Genomic DNA, 22,277 nt, shown 5'->3' on the forward strand with positions numbered 1-22,277 from the left:
GATAAGGAGAATTTTTATAAAATAAGAATATATAAGTGATAAAAGGCATCTTATAGTTCATCCACTGCAACTCCTTCATGACAAAGATCTTATAGAATAATTGTTGATTTTGCATCCACATGGTTCAGCTATAGGGCAGCTAATTAGTCCTATATCCCAGCTAAATAAGAATGCATCATCCCATTCTAGGCAGAGAATACTAAGGCAAGGTTTATTGGAATTCTCTATTCTTGAACACTGGAAAATACATGTATATGGTCTTATCCTTTGAAATCGAGAATCCATTGACCTCTATAATTACCAAACACCACTGGATAAGCAGAAACAGCCTTCCGTGTTGTGAACCAATACATTGTTAACTTTCTTATCATTTCCTTTTGCTGGTCTACCTTGATCAAACTACTTTCCAGCACCTTGCTATCAATAACATGTACTTTCTTCTCATTTCTCATGACATGTCTTCAGCCATTAATTCTCCATAGACTCTATGAATGTGGCAACAATCCAAGTGACTGAATTGCAGTATTTATTTTCAGGGACATGAAAATTTTTTAAATGTTTTTACTTATTTTTGAAGGAGAGAGAGAGAGAGAGAGAGAGAGAGAGACAGCATGAGCGGGGGAGGAGCAGAGAGAGAGGGAGACACAGAATTCGAAGCAGGCTCCAGGCTCTGAGCTGTCAGAACAGAGCCTCATGCCTCATGCAGGGCTCGAACTACTGAACTGTGAGATCATGACCTGAGCCGAAGTCGGACGCTTAACCGGCTGCGCCACCCAGGCACCCCTGAAATGTTTTAAAAGTAACATTACACATTTAAACCTATGTGTGCGGGGCGCCTGGGTGGCGCAGTCGGTTAAGCGTCCGACTTCAGCCAGGTCACGATCTCGCGGTCCGTGAGTTCGAGCCCCACGTCGGGCTCTGGGCTGATGGCTCAGAGCCTGGAGCCTGTTTCTGATTCTGTGTCTCCCTCTCTCTCTGCCCCTCCCCCGTTCATGCTCTGTCTCTCTCTGTCCCAAAAATAAATAAACGTTGAAAAAAAAATTAAAAAAATAATAAAATAAAAAATAAACCTATGTGTGCTATACATTCATTTATTCCTTCATTTTTTTTTCACAACGGCTATTTATTGAGTGCTTACTCTAAGTCAGGCAGTGCACTAATTGCAGGGGATACAATGTTAAGTAAAAATAAGCATGGTCTCTGAACTCCTGTAACATATAGCATAGTTGGTTAACAGATGTTAATAATCACACACAATGATAAACAGAGACATGAAAGACAGACAAATCCCCAACAGAAAGTACATATAATAAAAGAATCTAATGGAGACTGGTGGGTAGAGGATATGTCAGGGAGACTTCTTGAGTAAGTGCTTCCTAATTTTTTATATGAAGGATGAACAGGTGTGTAGATGGGCCAGGAGCTTTCCAGCAGAGAAAACTTGTGCTACAATGCCTTATGGCAGGAGAAGAAACGACAGTAGGAAGCCAAGAACATTCCAGGAACTGAAAGGCTGGTGTTTATGGAGCAAAGAAAACAACGGTTCAAGGCCAGGCAGGAGTCAAGGCATCCAGGACAAAGGCCATGATAAGGATCTTCATCTTGACCTTACAAGAAATAGGAAATACCAGGAGGATTTTAAGTTTTGCAGTGATATGAACAGGTCTGTATTTTGGAAAGATCACTCAGACCACTGCATGGAGGCCAGCCTGGAACATCAACATGAATAAGGGGAGAACAGGAGCTACAGTGAACATTTATGAACTCTTTGACACATACTTGCAGTAATTTATTAATTTATTCAATTATTTATCCATTCATTTATTCTTCTATTAACACTTACTGAACCCCTACAATATGAGAAGCGTGGTAAGGGATAGAAAAAAAAAAGAGACAAATCATAGTCCCATCTCTAGTCCCTCAAGAGCTTATTAAAAACTTATATAGTTTTCTTCTCACAATGTGAATGTTAAATTGTTATAGTGGTTTGTATTTGAATGATGTTGATGGACTATCTAAAAGCAGTTTGAACCTAGAAATTTTTGGTCCAGTGAGTTGTGTAATGACAATAGCATAATTCGTATTAAAATCCATGACTAACTAGCCTTTCCTAGCTTGTTGAAAAAATCTCTGAAAATGGCTTTGAAATTTGCGCACTCTATATTTAGGTCAGAGTCAATTTCTTTTGTTTTTCTTTATGAAATAGAGATAGGGAAATATATTCCTAACATGAATTTCTATTCAGAACCAGTCTTCTTACCCATCTCTCTTCAACTTGAACATCTAGCACTTGCTGGGCCAGTTAGATGTCTTTTTTCACCCCTTCTCTTTTTATCATTTTTCATTCCATTTATAGGACCTGTTGGATCTTTGGCAATGTGAGTTCCTGTTGGAATTTAATGAATACTACCACCCCTTTCTCCTGCCACCACCCCTCTCCCCCCAAAGTCCCATTGCCACCACTTTCAATGTCTGGCCACCATGGGGATAATGAACTATTTTGAACTATTTGTCAAAAATAACCTCAGACTTTGTCTCAATCCCTCTGAGTGCTTAGATACAGAAAGACAGCAAAGGACCATTAAGAGATGGAAACAAATCACAGATATTACCAAAGATCAATTGGTTCAGACTTAAGCAAGTGACCATTTATATGCTGTGATTTCAAGATCTTTAAGAAAGTCTCCTCTGCCTGAAAATATTTTATGTGCCACTCCATCATTCCATAGTTGGTATTTTAAATAGATACATAGGGGCACCTAAGTTGCTCAGTTCGTTAAGCATCCAACTCATGGTTTAGAATCAGGCCATGATCTCATGGTTTGTGGGATCAAGCCCCACATCAGGCTCTGCACTGACAGCATGAAGTCTGCTTGGGATTCTCTCTCTCTCTCTCTCTCTCTCTCTCTCTCTCTCTCTTTCTCTCTGCTCTTCCCCTGCTTGTTCTCTCTCTCTCTCTCTCTCTCAAAATAAATAAATGGACAATTCAAAAAGAAGAAGTAAAAAGACACACAACGAAATTTCCTTTTCATCTTTCAAAAGTCAGACCAAGTTATTTTGTGATTATATATCACCCCAAATTTTAGAGACTTAAAACAAATGTTTATTTGTAGTTCATGCTATAATCCAATGCAGGTCAGCTAGGCCTCTGATCTTTGTTGTCCTCACTCAAGGTCCCACTGAGTGACCGACATATAGAGTTCTCACTGGCCACAAGCAGACAGTAGGGCAAGAGGCAGCACGGTGAATCTGACACTGGCTCATTCAGCCTCCATCTAGAAATGCCGCATGTCTCTTGCTTTTCATTGATCAGAGAAGCAAGTTTCATTGCCACCTGTAATTTCAAGGAGAGTGAAGTAATTCAATCTGTTCATACACCTAGGCTGCAAAATGGCACTGTTTGCTGGGTGGCACTAATGTCTGTCGTAAGTCTCTTTGAAAATATCTCTCTTCAAAAGGAAATCATTTTAAGTATTAATTTGTTATCTCCTAACTCATAATGCCGAGTTCCTTTATTTCTTGCTTCCAAATGAGTAGCATAAGGATACAGATACCGAGAAGTTACACATACACAAAAAGGAAGAGCAGCTTGTAACCATATTTTAATCGAGGGTATGACTAGCACGATAGCAGGAAGCTTCTATGTTGATTACTGACTATGGCTCTCTGCATATTACAGATATGGATCTCTTTTAAACTGAAGATTCAACATATAGCAATTTCTTTGTTGCAGGCAAACCAGGAGCCAATTCAAAAGAGAAAGTCACCTGACTTTCCTATTCAATTCATACAGCAAATCAATAAAATACACTTGAGCAGATTTGATACATGACTTACACAGAGACCTACACACCGAAACACAGACAGGGATGCCCATGCCTTGGCAGGGCCGGCATTCACATTTCTATGCCTAAAGAGACACTTGCTTATCCATATCTATTCTTCTAACACACCTTCTTCCATATGCCAAAAGACAAGTGTACACGCAAATGCATACTTATGCTGTGCATGAATCTTACTGAGAAACGGAGAGGAAAAGGGAACGATAGAGAATTAATAAAAGAGGGACGTGCAGGCCAAGCTGGAATGAAAAGGAGGACATGGTATACTAAAAAGGGGATGAGGAAAAAAGCGCAGGAAAAAAAAAGAGAGAGAGAATGAGGGAAATAATGCATTCATGAGAAAATAAAAGACACCATAAGAGAATGTGGGGAGATGAGGGTTTTGACTGACTGCTCTGCAAAGGTGGGCACGTGAATGTCACTGGGAAAGAGCGGACGGGAACAGATGGAAAAAGATGAGTCAGAAGATTCAATAAATTTAATAGCATCTCATCTCATCTACTACATGTCGAGGCAGTGAACTAACAGCTTTCAAATACTTCAGTAACATCAGCAAACACTGTGTAGTATTGTCTATGATCCAGATGCTGTCCTGTGCACAAATATCAACTTGCAGAGTATTCACAAAGATCATGTGAGGTGGACTCACAATTACTCTTACTCTACAGGTAAGAAAACTAAGGCGTAGCAAAGTGAAGGAATTCATCCAAGGTTGCATGGTGGGTAAGTAGTAGAACTAGGATGTGAACTAGGATGTGAACCTCGCACCAGAATCGGAATTCTTAACGATAACTGCTTTTTTGTACTGCATCTCATTTCCTTGGAAGAAAGTACCATGGTTCTCATGTCCATATGAAGGCACCGATGCTCACGTAGGCACTTATTTATTCATTCGGTTGTTCACTCATTCATTGATTCCTCAAGAATCTCTTGAGAGATGATATATGCCCAGTTCTGTGCTAGACACACGGTAGGTAAAGATAATTGAGATGAGTTCATTGCTTTAAAAGGGCTTACAGGCTAATAGGGTAAGATAGAAAAGTTAGTAAATAAGTTCAATGGGGTGGTCTTTAGGTTTCATGTTAAATGCCTGTACTAAATCCAGCAGGAGTACAAAAGATGGGGTGGGCAATTTTATCTGGAAGGGTAAGAAGTAGTTTGTAGGGCTGAGGCCTGAAGTGTCACCATGCAGATGGTGGCATATTCCAGTTGAAAGGGGGAATGGGAACCAAGAGCACAGAGGCATGAAATATTTAGTTGTTGAGAGAAACATAGAGATTTTCCCTTGCAGGGAGCAAAGAGGACAGAGTGATGCTGAAAAATTAATGCTGGGGTGCCTGGGGGGCTCCGTCGAGTGCCTGGCTTCAGCTCAGGCCACGATCTCGCAGTTTGTGAGTTCGAGTCCCGCACCGGGCTCTGTGCTAACAGCTCAGAGCCTGGAGCCTGCTTGGGATTCTGTGTCTCCCTCTCTCTCTCTGTCCCTCCCCTGCTTGCACTCTGTCTTTCTCTCTCAAATATAATAAACATTAAAATTTTTTTTTAAAAAGAAAAAAATAATGGTGAATATGGAGGGTGTATGTGCATACACACGTGCACATGTCTGACAAGATGTGTGCAGAAAGAGCAGAGTTGAGGCTGGAGATATAAACAATACACAGGTGATATGCAAAGGAGCTCACACCTTATACTTTTATCAAGAAAGGATTTTAGATGATCAAATGACACTATCAAATTGGTTTAGGAAGACTCATGTTGGCCCTATAGAAAGCCAATTAGAGAAAGCAGAGATTGGAGGAGAGAAACTAGTTAGCAAGCTACTGCTTACTTGTAATGTAGTAGTTCAAGCAAGGAAGGGGCTAAGGCTATGGAATTGGTAATAAAGGGAATGGATCAGAGACAATAGATAGATAGGAGGCATTTTCTCAGCAACAGCAAATGAGTGGTGGTGGTGGTGGTGGCTGTGTGTGTGTGTGTGTGTGTGTGTGTGTTGACAAAAAAGAGTCTAAAATGACTCTCAGTTTTCAGGATTTTGGTGGCAGGATGGTGCTAAGATAGAGAACACCTGTGGAGATTCTTTTTGAGAAAAAAAAATGTCTATTGGTGATGCATAGTGAGCTTTTAGAGTTAGAGAGCTTTGAGACTTTTCAGTAGATATTATAGCCGAGGCTACCCAAGGTCATGCCTCTGGTACCAAGACTCCCAATTTGTATTCTAAAGTGCTTAACTCTACAAAGAAATCAGCAATTATTTATTGTGCATCTATAAGCAAGTCCCTTTGGCAAATACAAAGAGGTTTGTAGCAAGGAGAAATGATCTCCATATTATTATTTAAAATCACTTGATATCCATAATTAATTTGCCATGGCATTATTCACTTTTTCTTAGAAGTAATTGGTTTCTATTTTCTCTTTCATGTCTTTTTAACTGACCACTAAATACTCATAGCCTGATTATATTTTTAATTTATTTCTTTGCAATTCATATACTCTCTCTTCCTTTCAAGATGGAATACTCTTGATGCTAAAAATAATGATATTGAAATAATCCTTCATTTGGGACCAATCTTAGCCCACTTGAAATGTATGTAAATGGGCTCAAATAGGGTCCTGGATTCCTTCTATCCTCTGATTTTGTTGTTTTTGTTATTAGCTTCTTCTGCATAATTTTGGCTGATGAGGTATTATTCAGAAAATATCCATATCATACAGGGGCCCCTGGTTGGCTCAGTCAGTTGAGCTTCTGACTTTGGCTCAGGTCATGAACTTGTGGTTTGTCACTTTGAGACCAGTTCTATGCTGACAGCTCTGAGCCTGGAGCCTACTTTGGGTTCTGTGTCTCCCTCTCTCTCTGTTCTTCCCCCTCACACTCTGTCTCTCTCTCTCAAAAATAAAGATTAAAAAACTAAAAAAAAAGAAAAAAGAAAAGAGAAGAGAAGAGAAGAGAAGAGAAGAGAAGAGAAGAAAAGAAAAGAAAAGAAAAGAAAAGAAAACATCCATATAAAACGGGAATTGTTTTCATTCTGGACATGAACTTTCCCAGTCCTGGGAGTTCTTAAGTGTCCTAGAAAATGCTTACTTATGTTCTTAGTAATCATCCATTTATTAATTATTATATGGGAACAACTAAATTTGTAAATCATTAATTAAATGTAAAGCTTCCAGTCTCGCATTCTTTTTCTTAAGCTGCATGTTACTCCTTAGTGAAGATAGTGTGACTTTTTAGAGTATATGTAGAAGCCTTGGTCTTATGTTACTTCATGCTTTTCAATTTGCTGTAAGCTCTCTGAGGGTAGAGACCATGCCTTAATCATTATTATATCCAGAGTGGTACAGAATAGAGTGTCTGGTAAATTGCAGATACTCAGCAAGAATTGTTGAATGAATATTTGGCTATTATTCACAGGCTTACACTGCCTTCATAACACCACCATGTTAACAGTTAAATATCTTGCCCAAAGCTTCAATGGTATGGTAGTTAAGCATGGAGACTATAGAGCCATATTACTGGACTCTACCAGGAGGAGACTTTCAGCCAGATTAAGCTTTCTGTGCCTCAATTTTTCATCAGTGAAATGGGAATAATAAAAACCTAATCCTTACTTGTTAAGATTAAATAAGTAAATACACGCAAAATATTTGGAATGGGATCTATTTATTATACAAGTGAAAATATTTTAAGTTTATTTTTATTATTCATTACTGTAATTTTATAAAACATGCCTCAGAGGGAAAAGCTGCCAATCACATAGCTTCATGAAAGGCACAGTAAATTTTTGTTTTGCGTTACTGGAATGTTATCTTTGTTTTAGGAAGTAGTTGAATAACTTGAGAATAAATTTTATCTATAATTTCACAAAATGAAGGTAAAAGGATTTCCTTACAAATTACTCTTTATAAGTGTTTGATGTAAATAGTTTTCAAAGTCTCAGAAACCACCAGGATGTCCTGAATGCATTATATATTTGATTTGCAACTTAGGTAAGGAATTGCAAACTTACTTTATTAACAGAGTTACTCTGTTTGAAGAAGGTGATATGCGTACTATATCCAAGCTAGTATACATGATATATTTAGTTCTAATGAAATGTGATCTAAATGCATTGGTGTAAGAGAGTAGTTTTGGAATTATTTGTTTATAAGGCTGGTTACTCCCCCTTTCCAGCTGTTTCTTCTTTCAGAAGCTTGGAGTCTAGTGCACACATTAGAACCGTTCATCTAAATTCAACTTACAGGGAAAAAATGGAGCTTGACCAAACCACAGTTTTGACCTAAGAATTACCAAATTGGTATTCGCTCTAGCTTTTGTTTGTTTGTCTGCTTGTTTTGTTTTTAATGATAATGTGGCCAATATATGAGAACAGACTAGTACTCCAAGCAAACTTTGAAATTAGTAAAGCATTCTGGGGAAAAGTACGGGATAGTATTTAATTCTGTGAAAACAGGAAAATTTATGCTTTAGTTCTTAATTTTTCACAAATTTATATTCTCATTCAAATGGATGACACAGATGGGAAGATGTAGTTAAAGTGTACATAAATTTATTAGAATACATGCTTAGAATAGAATAAATTTATTGTAGAATACATGCTTATATTTTAAAATTTGTAAATATAGTGAGAGGCTATTCTTGCTGAATTCTGGTACTTCTTTTCAAAGTATGTAAAAATCACCCTGATTAAGTTATGTTAGTGAGACTAAATGCATTTTGTAGAAATGCATTATATAAATGCTATTCTCATTAAAATGCTTATGCCTATTTTTATGAGTTTAGATACCTATCTTCCTACAGATAAATATCTGTATATCTGTATGCATGTATTTGTGTATATTACATATATGTGTGTGTGCATTATATATAATATACACATATTACCTAATGGAACTTAAAGATTTATGAGGTCGCCTAGGGCATAGAGAGTGGTAGTTCCCTGGAACAGCAGTGCAAAGTCTATATAGCTGGGCCCTAAAAGGGAAAACTCTACAAAATGTCTGTTCAAGAGCACAAATGGTTTTATAATGAATTTTAAAACTGTACAATATTGTAAGATATCAGGAAAGAAAAATCAAACAAAACCAAGATCTCGCTAATTCCTTGCCTTTCTTTTATTCTTGTTCCTCATGTGGAAATCCTCTTTCAGATTTGGGAGTTAAAGATGAGGAATATCTAAGAAGTGACCCGTACCTCCCAATCTAATCTGTAGGAGGGTAATTCAAACAAATTCAAACAGGAGGTTTTGCACGGCCCTAGCCTGGGCAGGAACAAATTTAGATTTACTGGCAACCAATTAGTTGTCAATTCTTCTACAGGATTGGTTGCCTTAAGACATGCTCCAGAAGGAGTGGGTAGGAAGAGCTTAGTCACGACCTACCCAGGCTGACTCTCAAATCACAGTTCACTGTGCTCCATCACAGAGAGGAGAAAAAAATCAGACTGGATTTATTAGATATTTGTGGGACAATCCTAGAAGATATTCAGCTGGACTAGCAACACAGTGAAATACCAGTAAAGATACAGCAGTAAAAGTAGAGGTCCACTGCCTGCAATCAGCTTTTCTGATTTTCATTTCCTTTAAGGTGCTTTGAAGTTTAAATCACAGCTACCCAACTTCAGTAAAACTGCAAAACATTTTGTGGGGAAGAACTAAAAATTATGGTTTATTTTGTATTTTAATTTTTAAAATATTTATTTATTTTTGAAAGAGAGAGACAGAGACAGAGCCAGAGGGGTAGGGGCAGACAGAGAGGGAGACACAGAATCCCAAGCAGGCTCCAGGCTCTGAGCTGTCAGCACAGAGCCTGGGCTGGAACTCATGAACCACGACATCACAACCTGGGCTGAAGTCAGATGCTTAACCGACTGAGCCACCTAGGCGCCCCTAAAAATTACGGTTTATAATGAAATTTTGGAATCTAGTTTTTACTGAGTCTGTCTCAAGCAAGTGCATACTCAAATCTATAGCCAGTTCTAACATACAGTTAAAAAAAGTAAACAAATGGTGAAAATCATCCCAAATAGCACAAACTTTGTCAAGTTCCATGTAAATGGGTCATATGGCAATGAGATTACAAATTTATTAAGGGCGCTAAAGGGAAAGCCTGATTTTTTAGGACAAATCATTCAAATAGATACAGATTTTGAGATAAAACAAACCTAAAAACTGTAACTCAGCATTAGAATCCGGGGGTTGGGGGGGAATACTACAGTGGTAAATATGAAAATAATCTATGCAGATATTTATAAAAATTGTGACATTGATAAAAGAAAAGTTTTGTTGGAGCATAGCAATTAAGGTCAGGAAGAAACCACGAGCTGTTCAACTTCCATTATCAAAATATAAACAATTTAGTAGTAACGTAAATGGCAAAGTGATAGAGATCTTAATGAAGACTGACTTATAGAAATGGAAAATGGGAAAATACAGCAGGAAGTAAAGTGTTCACACCAAGTAGATGTTTAGATTCCCTAGTTGCAAGGTTTTAAATGGCAAGCTTTTTATCTTTGTGAATTTCAATTAGATTCTGCAACCGGCAAGTCAGGAAGGGAATATTAATGATGGAGGCGAAAGCTGGGTGGCGTTCCATTCTTCACAGAGCCAGCTACATAAGAGAGCAAATGTTTGTTTAGGCGGTAGCATATTCAATGCTCATTCAGAAAGTGGTGATTAATAGGTTAAAGAGAACAGCTTGAAATATTTACAAGGTAAAGGTTTTACTCTCCTCACATATCTTCAAGGCAAAGCTAAAATTGACTGTAGATTAGCAGTGCCCGTTATGAAAACTGCACCATCTAGGAAAAACGTCTGAATTTCTGGTTCATAACTAACGAAATTGAAGTGTTTGGCACATATTGACTCCAAATGTAATATGAGAAAAACGTATCAGCATACTTCTCTTTTCTTCCCCTTTCAAACTGTCTAACGTTTATAACAACTTCTTGAAGAGATAAACACCCGCTCTGTTTTGCCTTAGTAAGATACAAGCATAACATTGTTATGTGCAGTACAAAAAGGAAAATGTCTTTCTCTCTCTCTCTCTCTCTCTCTCTCTCTCTTTTTTTTTTTTTTTTTTGGTTTTTGGTTCAAGTTGCACGTTTGGATTTATCGCCTCAGATAAAACAGAAGAGAAAGGAGACAGATCAAACACCACGCTCAAAGTGCACTGTAGGACTGGAATTACAACAGGTCCCTCCACCACCAAAAAGCCCTACAGGGGGAAAAAACTCAAACCCCACTACACTACATCTCCTTCCCGCCCCCCCCCCCCCCCCAAAGAATTGCAGACGTAGTAGAAGCACAACAGGTACCTTTTTGCTTGGGGTGGTGGTGGTGCGGGGTTGCAGAATGTAAACTTTTTTAGAGCTGTGAATTGAATTTGATCACCACGAAGGGAGGACGCCTGTGAATAGACGTTGGGGAAAAGAATGGTTGAGAGTGAGCGGGAGGTTTCCCCAGGTGCATAATCTGCAGACGGACTTTCCCGACCGGCTGGAGGGAGGTCTCCAGCCCTCAGGGCTTTGTAGGGAAACTGGTGCTGACTGCAGGAGTGTGAAGGAATGAGTGGTGTATCAAGACGGCTCAGGAAATCAAAGAAACTTCCTGCTGTCTGATTCCACGCAACATGCGTTGAACTTGCTCCTGCGTGGATGCGCTGATGACTAAGTACAGGCTGATTAGAGTCCCCTCGCCCTCCAGCGGGAGTGGTATCTCTTTACCTCTCCTCAGCAGCCACGTCGCTCCAGAGCCAAGGGATGTTGGGGGGCGGGCGGCAGGGCGAGGCCCCGGGGATCTAGGGCCGCGCAGACACATTGCGTTCCCGACTCTGCACCAACACCCACCGGCAGCCCCCCCCCCAGGAACCCCGGGGCCTCGGGGGGAGCCCCAGCGGGCTGCCGCTGGGAGCAGTCCCGGGTGGAGCGTGGGCTCCGTTCCTCCGGCGCGGCGTGGGCGCGGGCAGCAGCGCTCGGGGCGCACCGGGGAGCTCGCCGCCGCCCCGGGCTGTGCCGCTGCAGGTGCCCGGCGGGCGACGGGGCGGTTACCTTGGACTGGGGCCGGGGTGTGTGTGTGTGGGGGGGTCCCTGCGTTCCCGGGAACCTCGCTACCCTCCTCCCGGGCCTGGCTCCTCCTCCTCCAGGCGTGGGGCTCGTGCCCGCCACTGCCGGCGCGCACCGCGCCTGGGCTCGCGTCCCCCCCCCTCCCCCCCCCGCCCGCTCCTGCCAACGCTTCCCCTCCTCCTCTTCCTCCTCCTCCGCCCATCACCGCCACTACGGACGCCTTCGCCTCCATCTACTCCCCGCGCCACGGCCGTCGCTCTCCGCGCTCGCTCCGGCTTCCACCAGCCCATCGCTGCCCGCTCGCTCGGCTGCTGCAGTCGCTCTCTCTTCTCTCTCTCTCACTCGCGCTCTCTGTCGCTCTCGCTCAAGTTTCCCGTCTCCTCAGATCAGGGCAAAGGGAGGAAAACACCCGATTCTGCCTGCTGTCTCAGGTAAGGTCGCTCACGTTGGCCCCAGCAGGGACCCCTTGGCGCCTGCCCTTGCCTCGCGTGCCTGCCCCGTCTCCCCCACCCCACTCTCCGATGCTCCCTGTAACCCGAGGCGGTTCAGCTCGCCTCCTCCTCCCCAACACGTTTAAAACATAATTTCGATACTCATCACCAGAAGCGCATCTGCAACTACAATAAGATCCTAGACGCCGGCCCGCCCGCCCGGCAGGCAGCGCGTTAGCCTGGCTCTTTTATAGTCTGCAACTTTGCACACTGTGATTGCCGCTGCCTGCCTGCCGGTGCTGGATCCGGGAGCCTCACGCTCCTGCTCCGATTGTGGTCTCGGCTCCGGAACAGCTGTCCAACGCGTCGTTTCGCAGCAGTTGAGCCGAACCCGGCTGCCTCCGAGACGTGGTCTCGGCCAACTGTGCACGGGCGGGGAGGGAGCTTCTTTTATTTTATTTTCTATTATTTTAGAGGGAGCGAAGAAGTGAAGACGCGAGGGCTGCAGTTCCCTGTAACGAAAAGAATAATAATCGAAAAAAGTGGGCTGCCTGCCCCTTGCTTTTCCTGTTGGGGTTGCGGGGGTGGTCTTGGTTGAGGGGGCTGTGGCACGGGGGACCCATCTCCCCTCCCCCTTTTCACTCCCCCCCCCCCCTCCGGACCCGTTCTCTTCTCTAGCTCCTATGTCAGTCAGTTCAGGGTCCCGTGTGTTGTTGTTACGTGTGTGTGTGTGTGTGTGTGTGTGCGAGCACAAAACAGTGTTTGCTGACGATGGGGCTGGGGGAAGTTCCTGGCGGAGCAGTCTGATTATTTGGTCATCTTACTGCCAAGATAAAAAAAAAAAAGAAAAGAAAGAAAAGACTCTCCCCCCACCCCCCCCCCAACCCATTCATCACACCCCACACTGCTCCAGTGGAATAATTCAATAGCTTTAACTCCAGTTCTCACACCAATTGACATTCTTTTGGGCTTTCTGGGACTGAATGTAATTTTAAGTGTATTTTTTTTTTCCATGGCTTTCCAAAGAGCGACAATGAAGACGAAATTAAACACCTACAACATGCATTTGCTTCTTCTTGTTTTCTTGGTGTGGGACCCAGCCAGGTGAGACATTTATTTATTGTATTTGACTTTTTAGATTCAGGGTAAAGGTGTGTTTCTTGAATGTCATCAATGTAGGGCTGGCCTTTGAGAAGCCGAAGTATTTTGAAGAATCAATTCTAATGAAGGGAGAACAAAAAAAAAAAAAAAAGCTTGTATCAAGAAATTGAACTATGAAGTGGGAGAGACTATCAAAAGTTCACTGCTTCTGGATTTTAGTGATAAAATACACAAGTGATCAGGAACATTTTCTTACAAAAAGAAAAGAAAATCACCAAAGAAAAGTATCTTTTGGATGGCATATTCTTGCAAGTTTTGAAGTGGTTAAGTTGTATGCGTTTATAATGACACCAACATTCAGTAAAGAAGCCAACAGTGTTTCTTTAAGCCAAACAGAAAAGCAGAAGCTAAAATGGTTTGGTTGTTAAGTTGATTTTTTTTTCTTCCTTCCTTCCTTCCTTCCTTCCTTCCTTCCTTCCTTCCTTCCTTCCTTTTTTTCTTTTCTTTCTTCCTTCTTCTTCTTCTTCTTTTTTTTTTTGTGGTCTATGCTCTTTAGTCAACATAGAAAACCCAAAGGATGTGTGAGTCTTTAACCTCTAGGTAGAGGTAGTATACAACTTCACAATTACAAACAATAAAAGTTGATTTATTCATCAACTTTTCATATTACTGATTTAGAGATCTTTTATTGCTAAAGTGGTCACTGTCAAAAACAGTACTTATTTTAAACATGTAACTAATTTTGCTTTGCCTGTGTTCTACAAACATAAAATTAATTCTTATTGCTTTCCATAACATCGTCTTAGTTGTAGTCTTTTCTGATTTTGTATTATCAATGGGCATTTTTTATTTTGTCTAAACTTAGGATATGATTTTCAAAATATTAGAGGGCTTGAAATGTAAATGATAAGAATGTTCATCTAATCATTCCTTTTAAAAAATAATATCTTTATTATATCTTTATTTGCCTTTTAATTTTTCATTTTCCTGTCAAGTAATTGTCAAAGAATGAAAATATTTTGTGGAATTGAGAAGAAATCTCTTCATAAAGGCTTATTTTTAGTTTGAAAGTAGCTCCTCATTTAACATCTTAATTCTGAATTTAGAAAAAGAATTTGACATATGATTAAATACCACTTTTCAGTGAAAACCTCTGTGTGGAACTTTCCAATTATTGTAGTGATTGGTTTTAGAATTAGCTTAAGGTAACATAGAAACTTTTGATGCTGGAGTTTTGATAAACTCGTTTGCTGACATAATTTTTAAATGTTTACCTGTATATCAGTGTTTCAGTATTTTCTGTGCTCTCAAGACAATATTTGTTTGAAGTTGGTTACCAATTTTTTAATGTGTTATGACTGTTTCTAGCTGTGTAATCATTTAAATGCAAATTGACTCTGTCAATGATACTTTACACGGTACACCTTGATCAGACAGCTCTCACATATAGTCTTTGATTTTGAAGGAGTGAACCTACCATGGTCGATTAGTAATCACTGAAGGTCCTCAGTGCTTAACCATTATTTCCCTCTACTAGTTTTCTGTTCTATATTTGACCAGTAATGCTCATGCCAGTATTTTATTCTATTATATAAATGATTCTTTTTTGGGGCCAGTAATTTAAATCTCTGAATCATTCTAGGGGGAAAAAAAATGGCAGTGAAAAGGGACATTCTGTTTTATGCGCCAAATTGCTGGATGTCACAAAATCAGGTCTCTGGCTTTCTGATGGAGAAATAATGGAGAAAATCACTGTTTCTAACCCTTTTCTGGTGATATTTTAAGACCATTTATTTTCTCTGCAAATTTATCACACACACACACGCACACACACACACAAGTAGCAAGATTTTTAATCTTTAGGTAACCCTTAGCGCTCTCCTCAGAGACCAGTCAGGGAGGGGTGTGTCTTCAGGGTTGTCCGTACCCCTGAATGTGCCCCTGCGCCTTTCAGAGCCCACTTCCACCACCTGGCTACAGTGGAGCCTGGAACACAGCCAGTGGAGTTTCCCTGATGTCTATATTGCACTTGGCCATTGGGTGGCGGTATACCCAAAGTAAGGAAATAATCTCTGTTTGAAAGAGAAAAACGACATAAAGAAAAAAGGAAAGGCACTTATGAGGAAGATAGAGAAATTTTCTGCCTCCAAGGAGGCAATTTATTCTCCAATTAATATTCAAATCGCTGCAGTAGTATTTCAGGAGTCGTTATTGTACCTTTCTTAATGCAGAGTCACATTACTAACAGTGTCAGCATGTGGCCATCTACAATCATAATATATTCTAGGGGACGGATTTTAGAAAATGAATATTCCACACTGGGTGCTAAGTGGCAGAAACCTGAAATAAGTTTGACGTCAATCTTTCTGATAATCTAGTATTTAGTATCCATTTTCAACAACATATTTATCTTCTCCATAGACATGCTGGTATTTATAGAAGTGGCCAAAGAAGGAAAATGGGTGGCCCTAATAGCTTAGAGAGACTTAAAATTCAAATCAAGGAAGTAGAGCATGTTGGTACTGGTACAACACACATACGTATATATATGTATATATATATATATATGTACATATATATATATATATCAGCTTCTAAAATTATCTGTTTAGGTTGGTGCTGGCTAACATCCAAGAAGATGAAGCTAAAAATAACATTACCATCTTTACAAGAATTCTAGACAGACTTCTGGATGGTTACGATAATCGGCTTAGACCAGGACTGGGAGGTAAAAGTAGTTTTACTTTTTTTAAACTCTTACAAAATAATGCTTCTAAAAGTTAAGAGTAATATACATATTTGAATACACTCTATATATGAATGCATGTATTAAATAACTGAATAATAGAAAGTAAGGTATATGAAATAAACATTATTTGTGTTTGCTTTTCTACACACACAATGTGTTGAACATATTTTTGTAGAATGCCTAAAGTCATATAGAGCCCAGACTTTCTGCATGAGGTTTTTAAATTAGTTTATATATAATGGCTAAGTTTTTAAAACTTAAAGTATATTAAAATGAAACATTGTTGGGCAGACATGCTCGTGTAGTATCTTCACATTTTACAGACGTTTATTTTCACAGCAGTACAGATATGAAGAAATGAGGCACATAATAAAAAGTATGTTAGGGTTATATTTTAACAAATACACAACTTAGGATTCTATGATGATATTTCTTTATCCATGCTTATGGTATTTCTAAAGTACAGCACAGGTTTGGCGTTCTTGAAACTCTCAAAGACATTTCAGGTATACATTGGCTGTAGGCCTAAATTTATTGGACTGGCATAGTTTGATTTCAGATTTAAACATTAACCTTCAATTCAGAAAAACAAATCTGTTTTAATCCATAAAGATAAAGGAAATTAAGCTTGGCTAATATATTAATTTTTAAAAATACGTTAAATTTTAATTAACTTCTATTTATCCTTAGGTGATACTAAGGAAATTAGGTAAAAGTAAAGTAGGTGTGTAATTTCTAAAGGATTCTGACTCAAAATATTGTTACTCTTCAATTATACATACACACATTTCACACGTGTATGTTATACTTATTTGGATGTTCAGGTTAACCGTTAATTAAAAATAAAGGAAAATTAGTTGGACAGTTGGTACTAATCAAAGATTTATATAGACATATAGTTAGCTAGTTTATTATGAGGCTGACAACTTTGTAATATTAAATTGCTTGTAAAGATGCATATTGATTAATGCCTAGGTGTTTATGTAAATACTTTCTTTGAAAAATCTAGGTTGTTGTTAATTCTATATATAATTGCCAGTGTATGGTTTGGATTGTCCAGGAGTCAGAAAAAGTCAGGAAAGACCCAACTTGTTGTTAAATAGTATACTATTTAACGCAGTTAATTTTTCTTGGAATCCCTGAGAGGTACCTCTCATTTTAGGAGAAGTACAGGGAGGAATAATGTTCAGAAATAAGGCCTATTGTATTTTTCAGAGCAAACTCAGTTGTTTATTATACACTTGGTTTTCTAAAAGGAAAAAAAAAACTAAAAGGAAAATAATGCTTCTTTAGTAATTAATATCTCTAATGAGCATGAATATAAGGAATCAGTCTCCATGTTAGCATATGGAAATGAACTATTGCCAAGCGTAAAGGTATCCTAATTCAGGATGGTGGTTTATGAGGAAGATTACACTAAGGCAGACGTTTGTCCTAAATCATAGATTTTATTTTTTAAAATGAATTATGTGCTGTCAAAAATCTCAATATTTGAGCAAGACCTTGAGTTTTGTCTCTGTGAGTTCTTAGGGGAAATATCTACCTTGTGGGTGTGTGGTTGGGAAGTAGAAACTACCTGTTTCAGGACGTGGCTATTGCCACTTAGCTCTTCATATTTTTTTCTGTAATATCTCTTACATCTTTTTTACTTCCATTGTCACCACTGAAGCATAGATCCTTGTCACTGTATTATTTGCATTAATGCAATAGACTAAGCGGCTCTTCTTGTCTAGGGTCTTCCTCAATCCTTCTCTGATATTGGGCATATGCTAGTATCTCCCATTCAGATAGTTTTCTTTTATTCTTACAATGCTTTCCACATATCCCTCTCTTTTCTTGATCATCTTTTCTTGATCCCCCATGTTTTCTGCACCAGATCAACTGTTTTTCATCTAAAAGGGCCATGACACAGCTACCTTTCTGCCTTACAGGATTATTGAGAGAATTCTATAAACAAAAAGTACATACAAAGCCGGTGCCCCATAGTAGGAATTCAACGAAGATCTAGTTCGTCCTTCCTCCCTTAGATTCCTAGTTTGCCAAGTAAGGTTTTCTACATTCTACTTCCTGGCTTCGTTTGTATTTTGCCTCCCTTTCATCCTGCACTTCGGATGCATTTGTTCATCTTCTCTTGATAATCCATTCACATCTGTTCCCTTGGCCTTTGGTCGTATTATTTCCTCTCACTGGAAGTGTTTTTCTCATCATCTTTGATGATCGAAACCCCTTTTCTATAAAGACCACCTCAACACTGGTCCTCTAGTAAAGATCTTTCTTTCTTAAGTGAATTGAAACACCCAGATTCAATTTTCTCTCTGTTGAATTTCTTTAGCAGAAATTTCTATATCTCATCTGGAACTTATTATGTGCTATCTTGGATTATTTATTACCTTTTTGTGTGCCTCTTGTTACCTTAACAAGATTGTAAGCTCGTTGAGGCAAGACATTGTATCATAAATCCTCTATGCTCTCAGCAACTAAATATTGATTTGCATATTGTGGCCATCAAATAACTGTTGATTGCTTGACTAACTTTTCTACGACCAGTTCATCATCTGTAAAATGGGGTTATCCATATTTGGCCAACCTTTTGGTTAGGAATGTTGAGTAATATGTTGGGCAGCATGCTATAGGAAGGTAACGAGGCTTAGTAAAGACCTAGCTTTAGATTTTGGAGATTTAGGTAAAATCCCAGCTCTGGTCCTGAGCGGTCCAATGACCTTTCAATACTTTGCTTCTTTAGGTCCACATCTGTCATCTATAGAGTGTGATTACCCATACTGTTCTTAGAGCATTTGATGAATATTAAGTACGATGATATATGCTAAGAAGTTAGCACAGTGCCTGGCATATGGTAGAGAATTAATAAATAACAGTACCTAAAAGACTTTCAGAAACTTTCTAAATGTACTGTTGTAAATTTACATCATTATTGTGATTACTTCTGCATCCAAAATTCTTCTCCTGCTTGTTCATATGTCATTTCACGTAGAAAGTCCGAGGAAATTACTTGTGTCATTATGTCCCAAAAATTAATAAGAAGGAAAATATGGGTTTGATTCAATTTTAATATATCAAACAGAACATCTCTATTGATGAAAAATCTGGATAATTAATTTCAATTATCATTTCTTTCCTTTATAACTAATACAAATCGCTATATAGGAAAGCGCACTCGGTTTTGGACTGCGAGTTAAAAAAAATTGTTCCTTTCACTTGGCTCGACCACTTACTAGATTTTACCCTGGCCAAGTTCCTTAGACATTCTGAGCCTTGGGATTTCCCTTGGGAAAATGGAAATAATGGTTTTTTATGCTGAAAGGAGTAAGGTAAATTGAGATTCACATATATGATGAAGATCATACAATCCATTGAGTGAATGAAAGAGGCACCTGGGTGCTTCAGTCGGTTAAGCGTCTGGCACTTGATTTCGGCTCAGGTCATGCATGATCTGGTGATTCATGAGATCGAGCCCCACATGGGGCTCTGCACTGACAGAGTGGTGCCTGCTTGGGATTCTCTCTCTCTCTGTCTCTCTCCCTCTCTCTCTGTCTCTTCCCTGCTTGTGCTGTCTCTCTCTCTCTCTCTCTCTCTCTCTCTCTCTCTCTCAAAATAAATAAACATGAAAAAAAATTAAAAATACATTGAGTGATAAAATTTTAAGATATTTTATGATTAATAATGGAGTTTCTTTAAAATTTAAGTTGTATCATGCCATTCAACTGCTCAAAATTCTGCAATCGTTTCTACTTCATTCAGAATAAAAATTGGGTTTCATGTGGTGGTCTCCAAGGCCGTGCATGATGATCTGTCTCCTTATTCTTTCTTTGACCTCACAACAACTCACCTTCTTGCTCATCCTGCTGCAGTCACATTGGCTTCCTTTCTGTTCTTTGAACACACCAGGATACTCTTTGGAGCTTTTCCTCTGACTATTCTCTCTTCCCTGGGTATCCTTTGATCTCTCCTCCTCAATGAGGCCTACCCTGACCAAACAAATAAATACTATAACCTGGCTACCTCTTAATAATTCTAATCTCCCTTAGCCAGCTTATTTTTCCCCCTTATTTTAATATATAGAATAATTTATTTCTTTATTACTTTAGTGGCAATTGCTTATTTTTGTCTCTTTTGCTAGAATGTAGGCTCATTGAGGTCAGGGATTCTTGTCTATTTTGTTGCTTTATTCACTGGTGCATCATCTGTTCCCAGCATCTAGAACAGGACCTGGCATATAGTAAGCACTGAAATATTTCTTGAAGGATTTTAATTTTATTCATGTATTTTATTATCATTATCATCATCATCATCATCATTATTATTATTATTATTTACTGTGCTGCCATGAAAAGAATCAACTATAGAACTTACCTTATCCTTAAAATTGGTGGAGCAGTTATCATTTAATTCACACACTGACCTTCCACTATTAGCATCAGCATATTTTGGGATGACATCTTGGTGAATTAGAGCTATTATAACCCCAGTTACTCAAATCCTGACTTCTGTTAGTTGTGATTCTGCCTTTGAACTGTGTGATTTGGGGTGATTCATTTATCCCATATGTGACTTAATTTACTCATCTATGAAATGGCAAGAGAGGATCCACTTATTCTGTTTATATCTCACAGAAATATGATGTGGTTCAAGTAAATTAAAATTCTTAAGAGAGCGTAATGTGACATACAATTGATAAGTGTTAGTGTTGCTAGGAGTACGAGGAGAATTCTTCAAGAAAAACATCTTAGGAGGTAGTGTTCTTTGAAAACGTGCCAAGGCAATATTGGTAGTTCTTGTACATTTGGTAGGCTTACTTCTTTGTGAGCCTGGACACCTGAGATGGGTTTGCCTTGATATCTTATCTGTTGAGACCATGCATTTAGATTAGCTAGAACTAATAACTGAATCAGTTTTTCCTCTTCATTTTAGTCATTAGAGCTAACAACTTGGAGTATAACACATATATTTTTATATTCCATAAGAAGCTTTCAAATTGTTAACTAAATAAAAAGCAGCATTTGTGTTTTGGACCAATTTTATGGGGTCATTGGAAAAATGAATGTGTAGACAGGCCTTGGACATTTATGACAGCTAGCATCCACAATGCTCAACAGTGACAACTATTAGAAATGACAAGGCTTGGTATCTAAATTATAGATCCAATCTGGAAAATCTAGATTGAGTACCATGCTTAACTGCATTTTGAAAAGCTCTTTCGAAGAGGTCGTCTAGATAGATTTTTTCTTTCCATGTTCTTGTTTTATACTCTGAAGCCTTGAAGAAACTTTATGCTTAAAGCTATGAAAAATATGATGTCAGATCGTAGGCTTAGGGTCTGAGGGTCGGTTTCCAGCTTTGCTCATGGATATTTACTTCAGGCTGTAGACAGATGGATGACAACATGTTTCTATGGATTTTACTACTCTCCAATTTATAAAAAATAAAATATAGGCTATTCAGTGGGAGAAATTAATAAATAAAAATCTGATCTGTCCCAGAACCTAAGAAGGATTCTGTCCTCAAAACAGCATGGTATTACTTTATAAAGTAATGCTTAAGATCAATGCCTCTAGAGACCAACACCTTTGGATTTGAATTCTGTTGCCACTGTAAAATAACTACAAAACTTTCAGGATGCTACTCAATCTCTCCTTGCTTTGGTTTCTTTATTTGTAAAATAGGAGTAAAAATATGTGACTTCTCGTTTTGTTAGAGACTTTTTTAACATTTAAATCCTTTGGACAGTATATGGCAAGCAGAGTAGCAACTCAATACTTGTAAGTGTTATTGCTGCTGTTGTTATAATAGAATGCGATACAGGGCATCACTCTGTTTCACTTAATCTATAAAAGCTATGGCTTCATAAAAAAATGATAAGTTTGTGGCACACATAACCCAGTTTTAAAGACAGGAGAGGTTGTATATTTCTTATGTGATTAGTTTCATTTTTGTAGACACACCCTTTGTATATGTACAGAATCTCTGAAAACAAAACCACTCACAGAAGAGGTATGACATATGTATTGCTCTTTATAATTTATTATCATGACATGTAATAATTTGGCATCATCAATTCATGGTGATGAATTTGCCTGTAGGAGAAAA

At 38.8% G+C, this 22,277-nt stretch overlaps 2 protein-coding genes across 6 annotated transcripts in view; one reads left to right on the forward strand and one right to left on the reverse strand.

The window, feature by feature from the left end:
• Window positions 1–1,075: 1,075 nt before the first annotated feature.
• On the reverse strand, window positions 1,076–12,123 carry LOC123596471 (translation initiation factor IF-2-like). The gene is made up of 3 exons (XM_045474950.1): window positions 11,553–12,123; window positions 11,145–11,236; window positions 1,076–1,607 (listed from the first exon to the last, which is right to left on the reverse strand). Exons 1-2 carry the CDS (start codon window positions 12,121–12,123, stop codon window positions 11,217–11,219), a joined length of 591 nt encoding a protein of 196 aa, XP_045330906.1. The 3' UTR covers window positions 1,076–1,607; window positions 11,145–11,216.
• The window catches only part of GABRA2 (gamma-aminobutyric acid type A receptor subunit alpha2), a 127,491-nt gene continuing 117,218 nt past the window's right edge, over window positions 12,005–22,277 (forward strand). The window contains exons 1-3 of one of the 5 annotated variants that reach the window (XM_045474182.1): window positions 12,005–12,322; window positions 13,349–13,426; window positions 16,036–16,151. In XM_045474182.1, coding sequence (XP_045330138.1) covers window positions 13,356–13,426; window positions 16,036–16,151 — 187 coding nt within the window. In that variant the 5' untranslated portion in view covers window positions 12,005–12,322; window positions 13,349–13,355. Of the gene's footprint in view, window positions 12,323–12,593; window positions 12,865–13,348; window positions 13,427–16,035; window positions 16,152–22,277 lie in introns of those variants that run through there. The other 4 variants (XM_045474184.1, XM_045474183.1, XM_045474185.1 and 1 more) reach the window with 4 other exon arrangements.

This window comes from Leopardus geoffroyi, chromosome B1 (genome assembly GCF_018350155.1).
Source record: "Leopardus geoffroyi isolate Oge1 chromosome B1, O.geoffroyi_Oge1_pat1.0, whole genome shotgun sequence".
In the NCBI taxonomy this organism is placed as follows: Eukaryota; Metazoa; Chordata; class Mammalia; order Carnivora; family Felidae; genus Leopardus; species Leopardus geoffroyi.

Coding starts and splice junctions, on each gene's coding strand:
- LOC123596471 (XM_045474950.1), bottom strand. CDS start 12,123: ATGGAGGCGAAGGCGTCCGTAGTGGCGGTGATGGGCGGAGGAGGAGGA. Junction 11,237..11,552: donor GACGTGGCTGCTGAGGAGAG/GTAAAGAGATAC, acceptor GTCTATTCACAG/GCGTCCTCCCTTCGTGGTGA.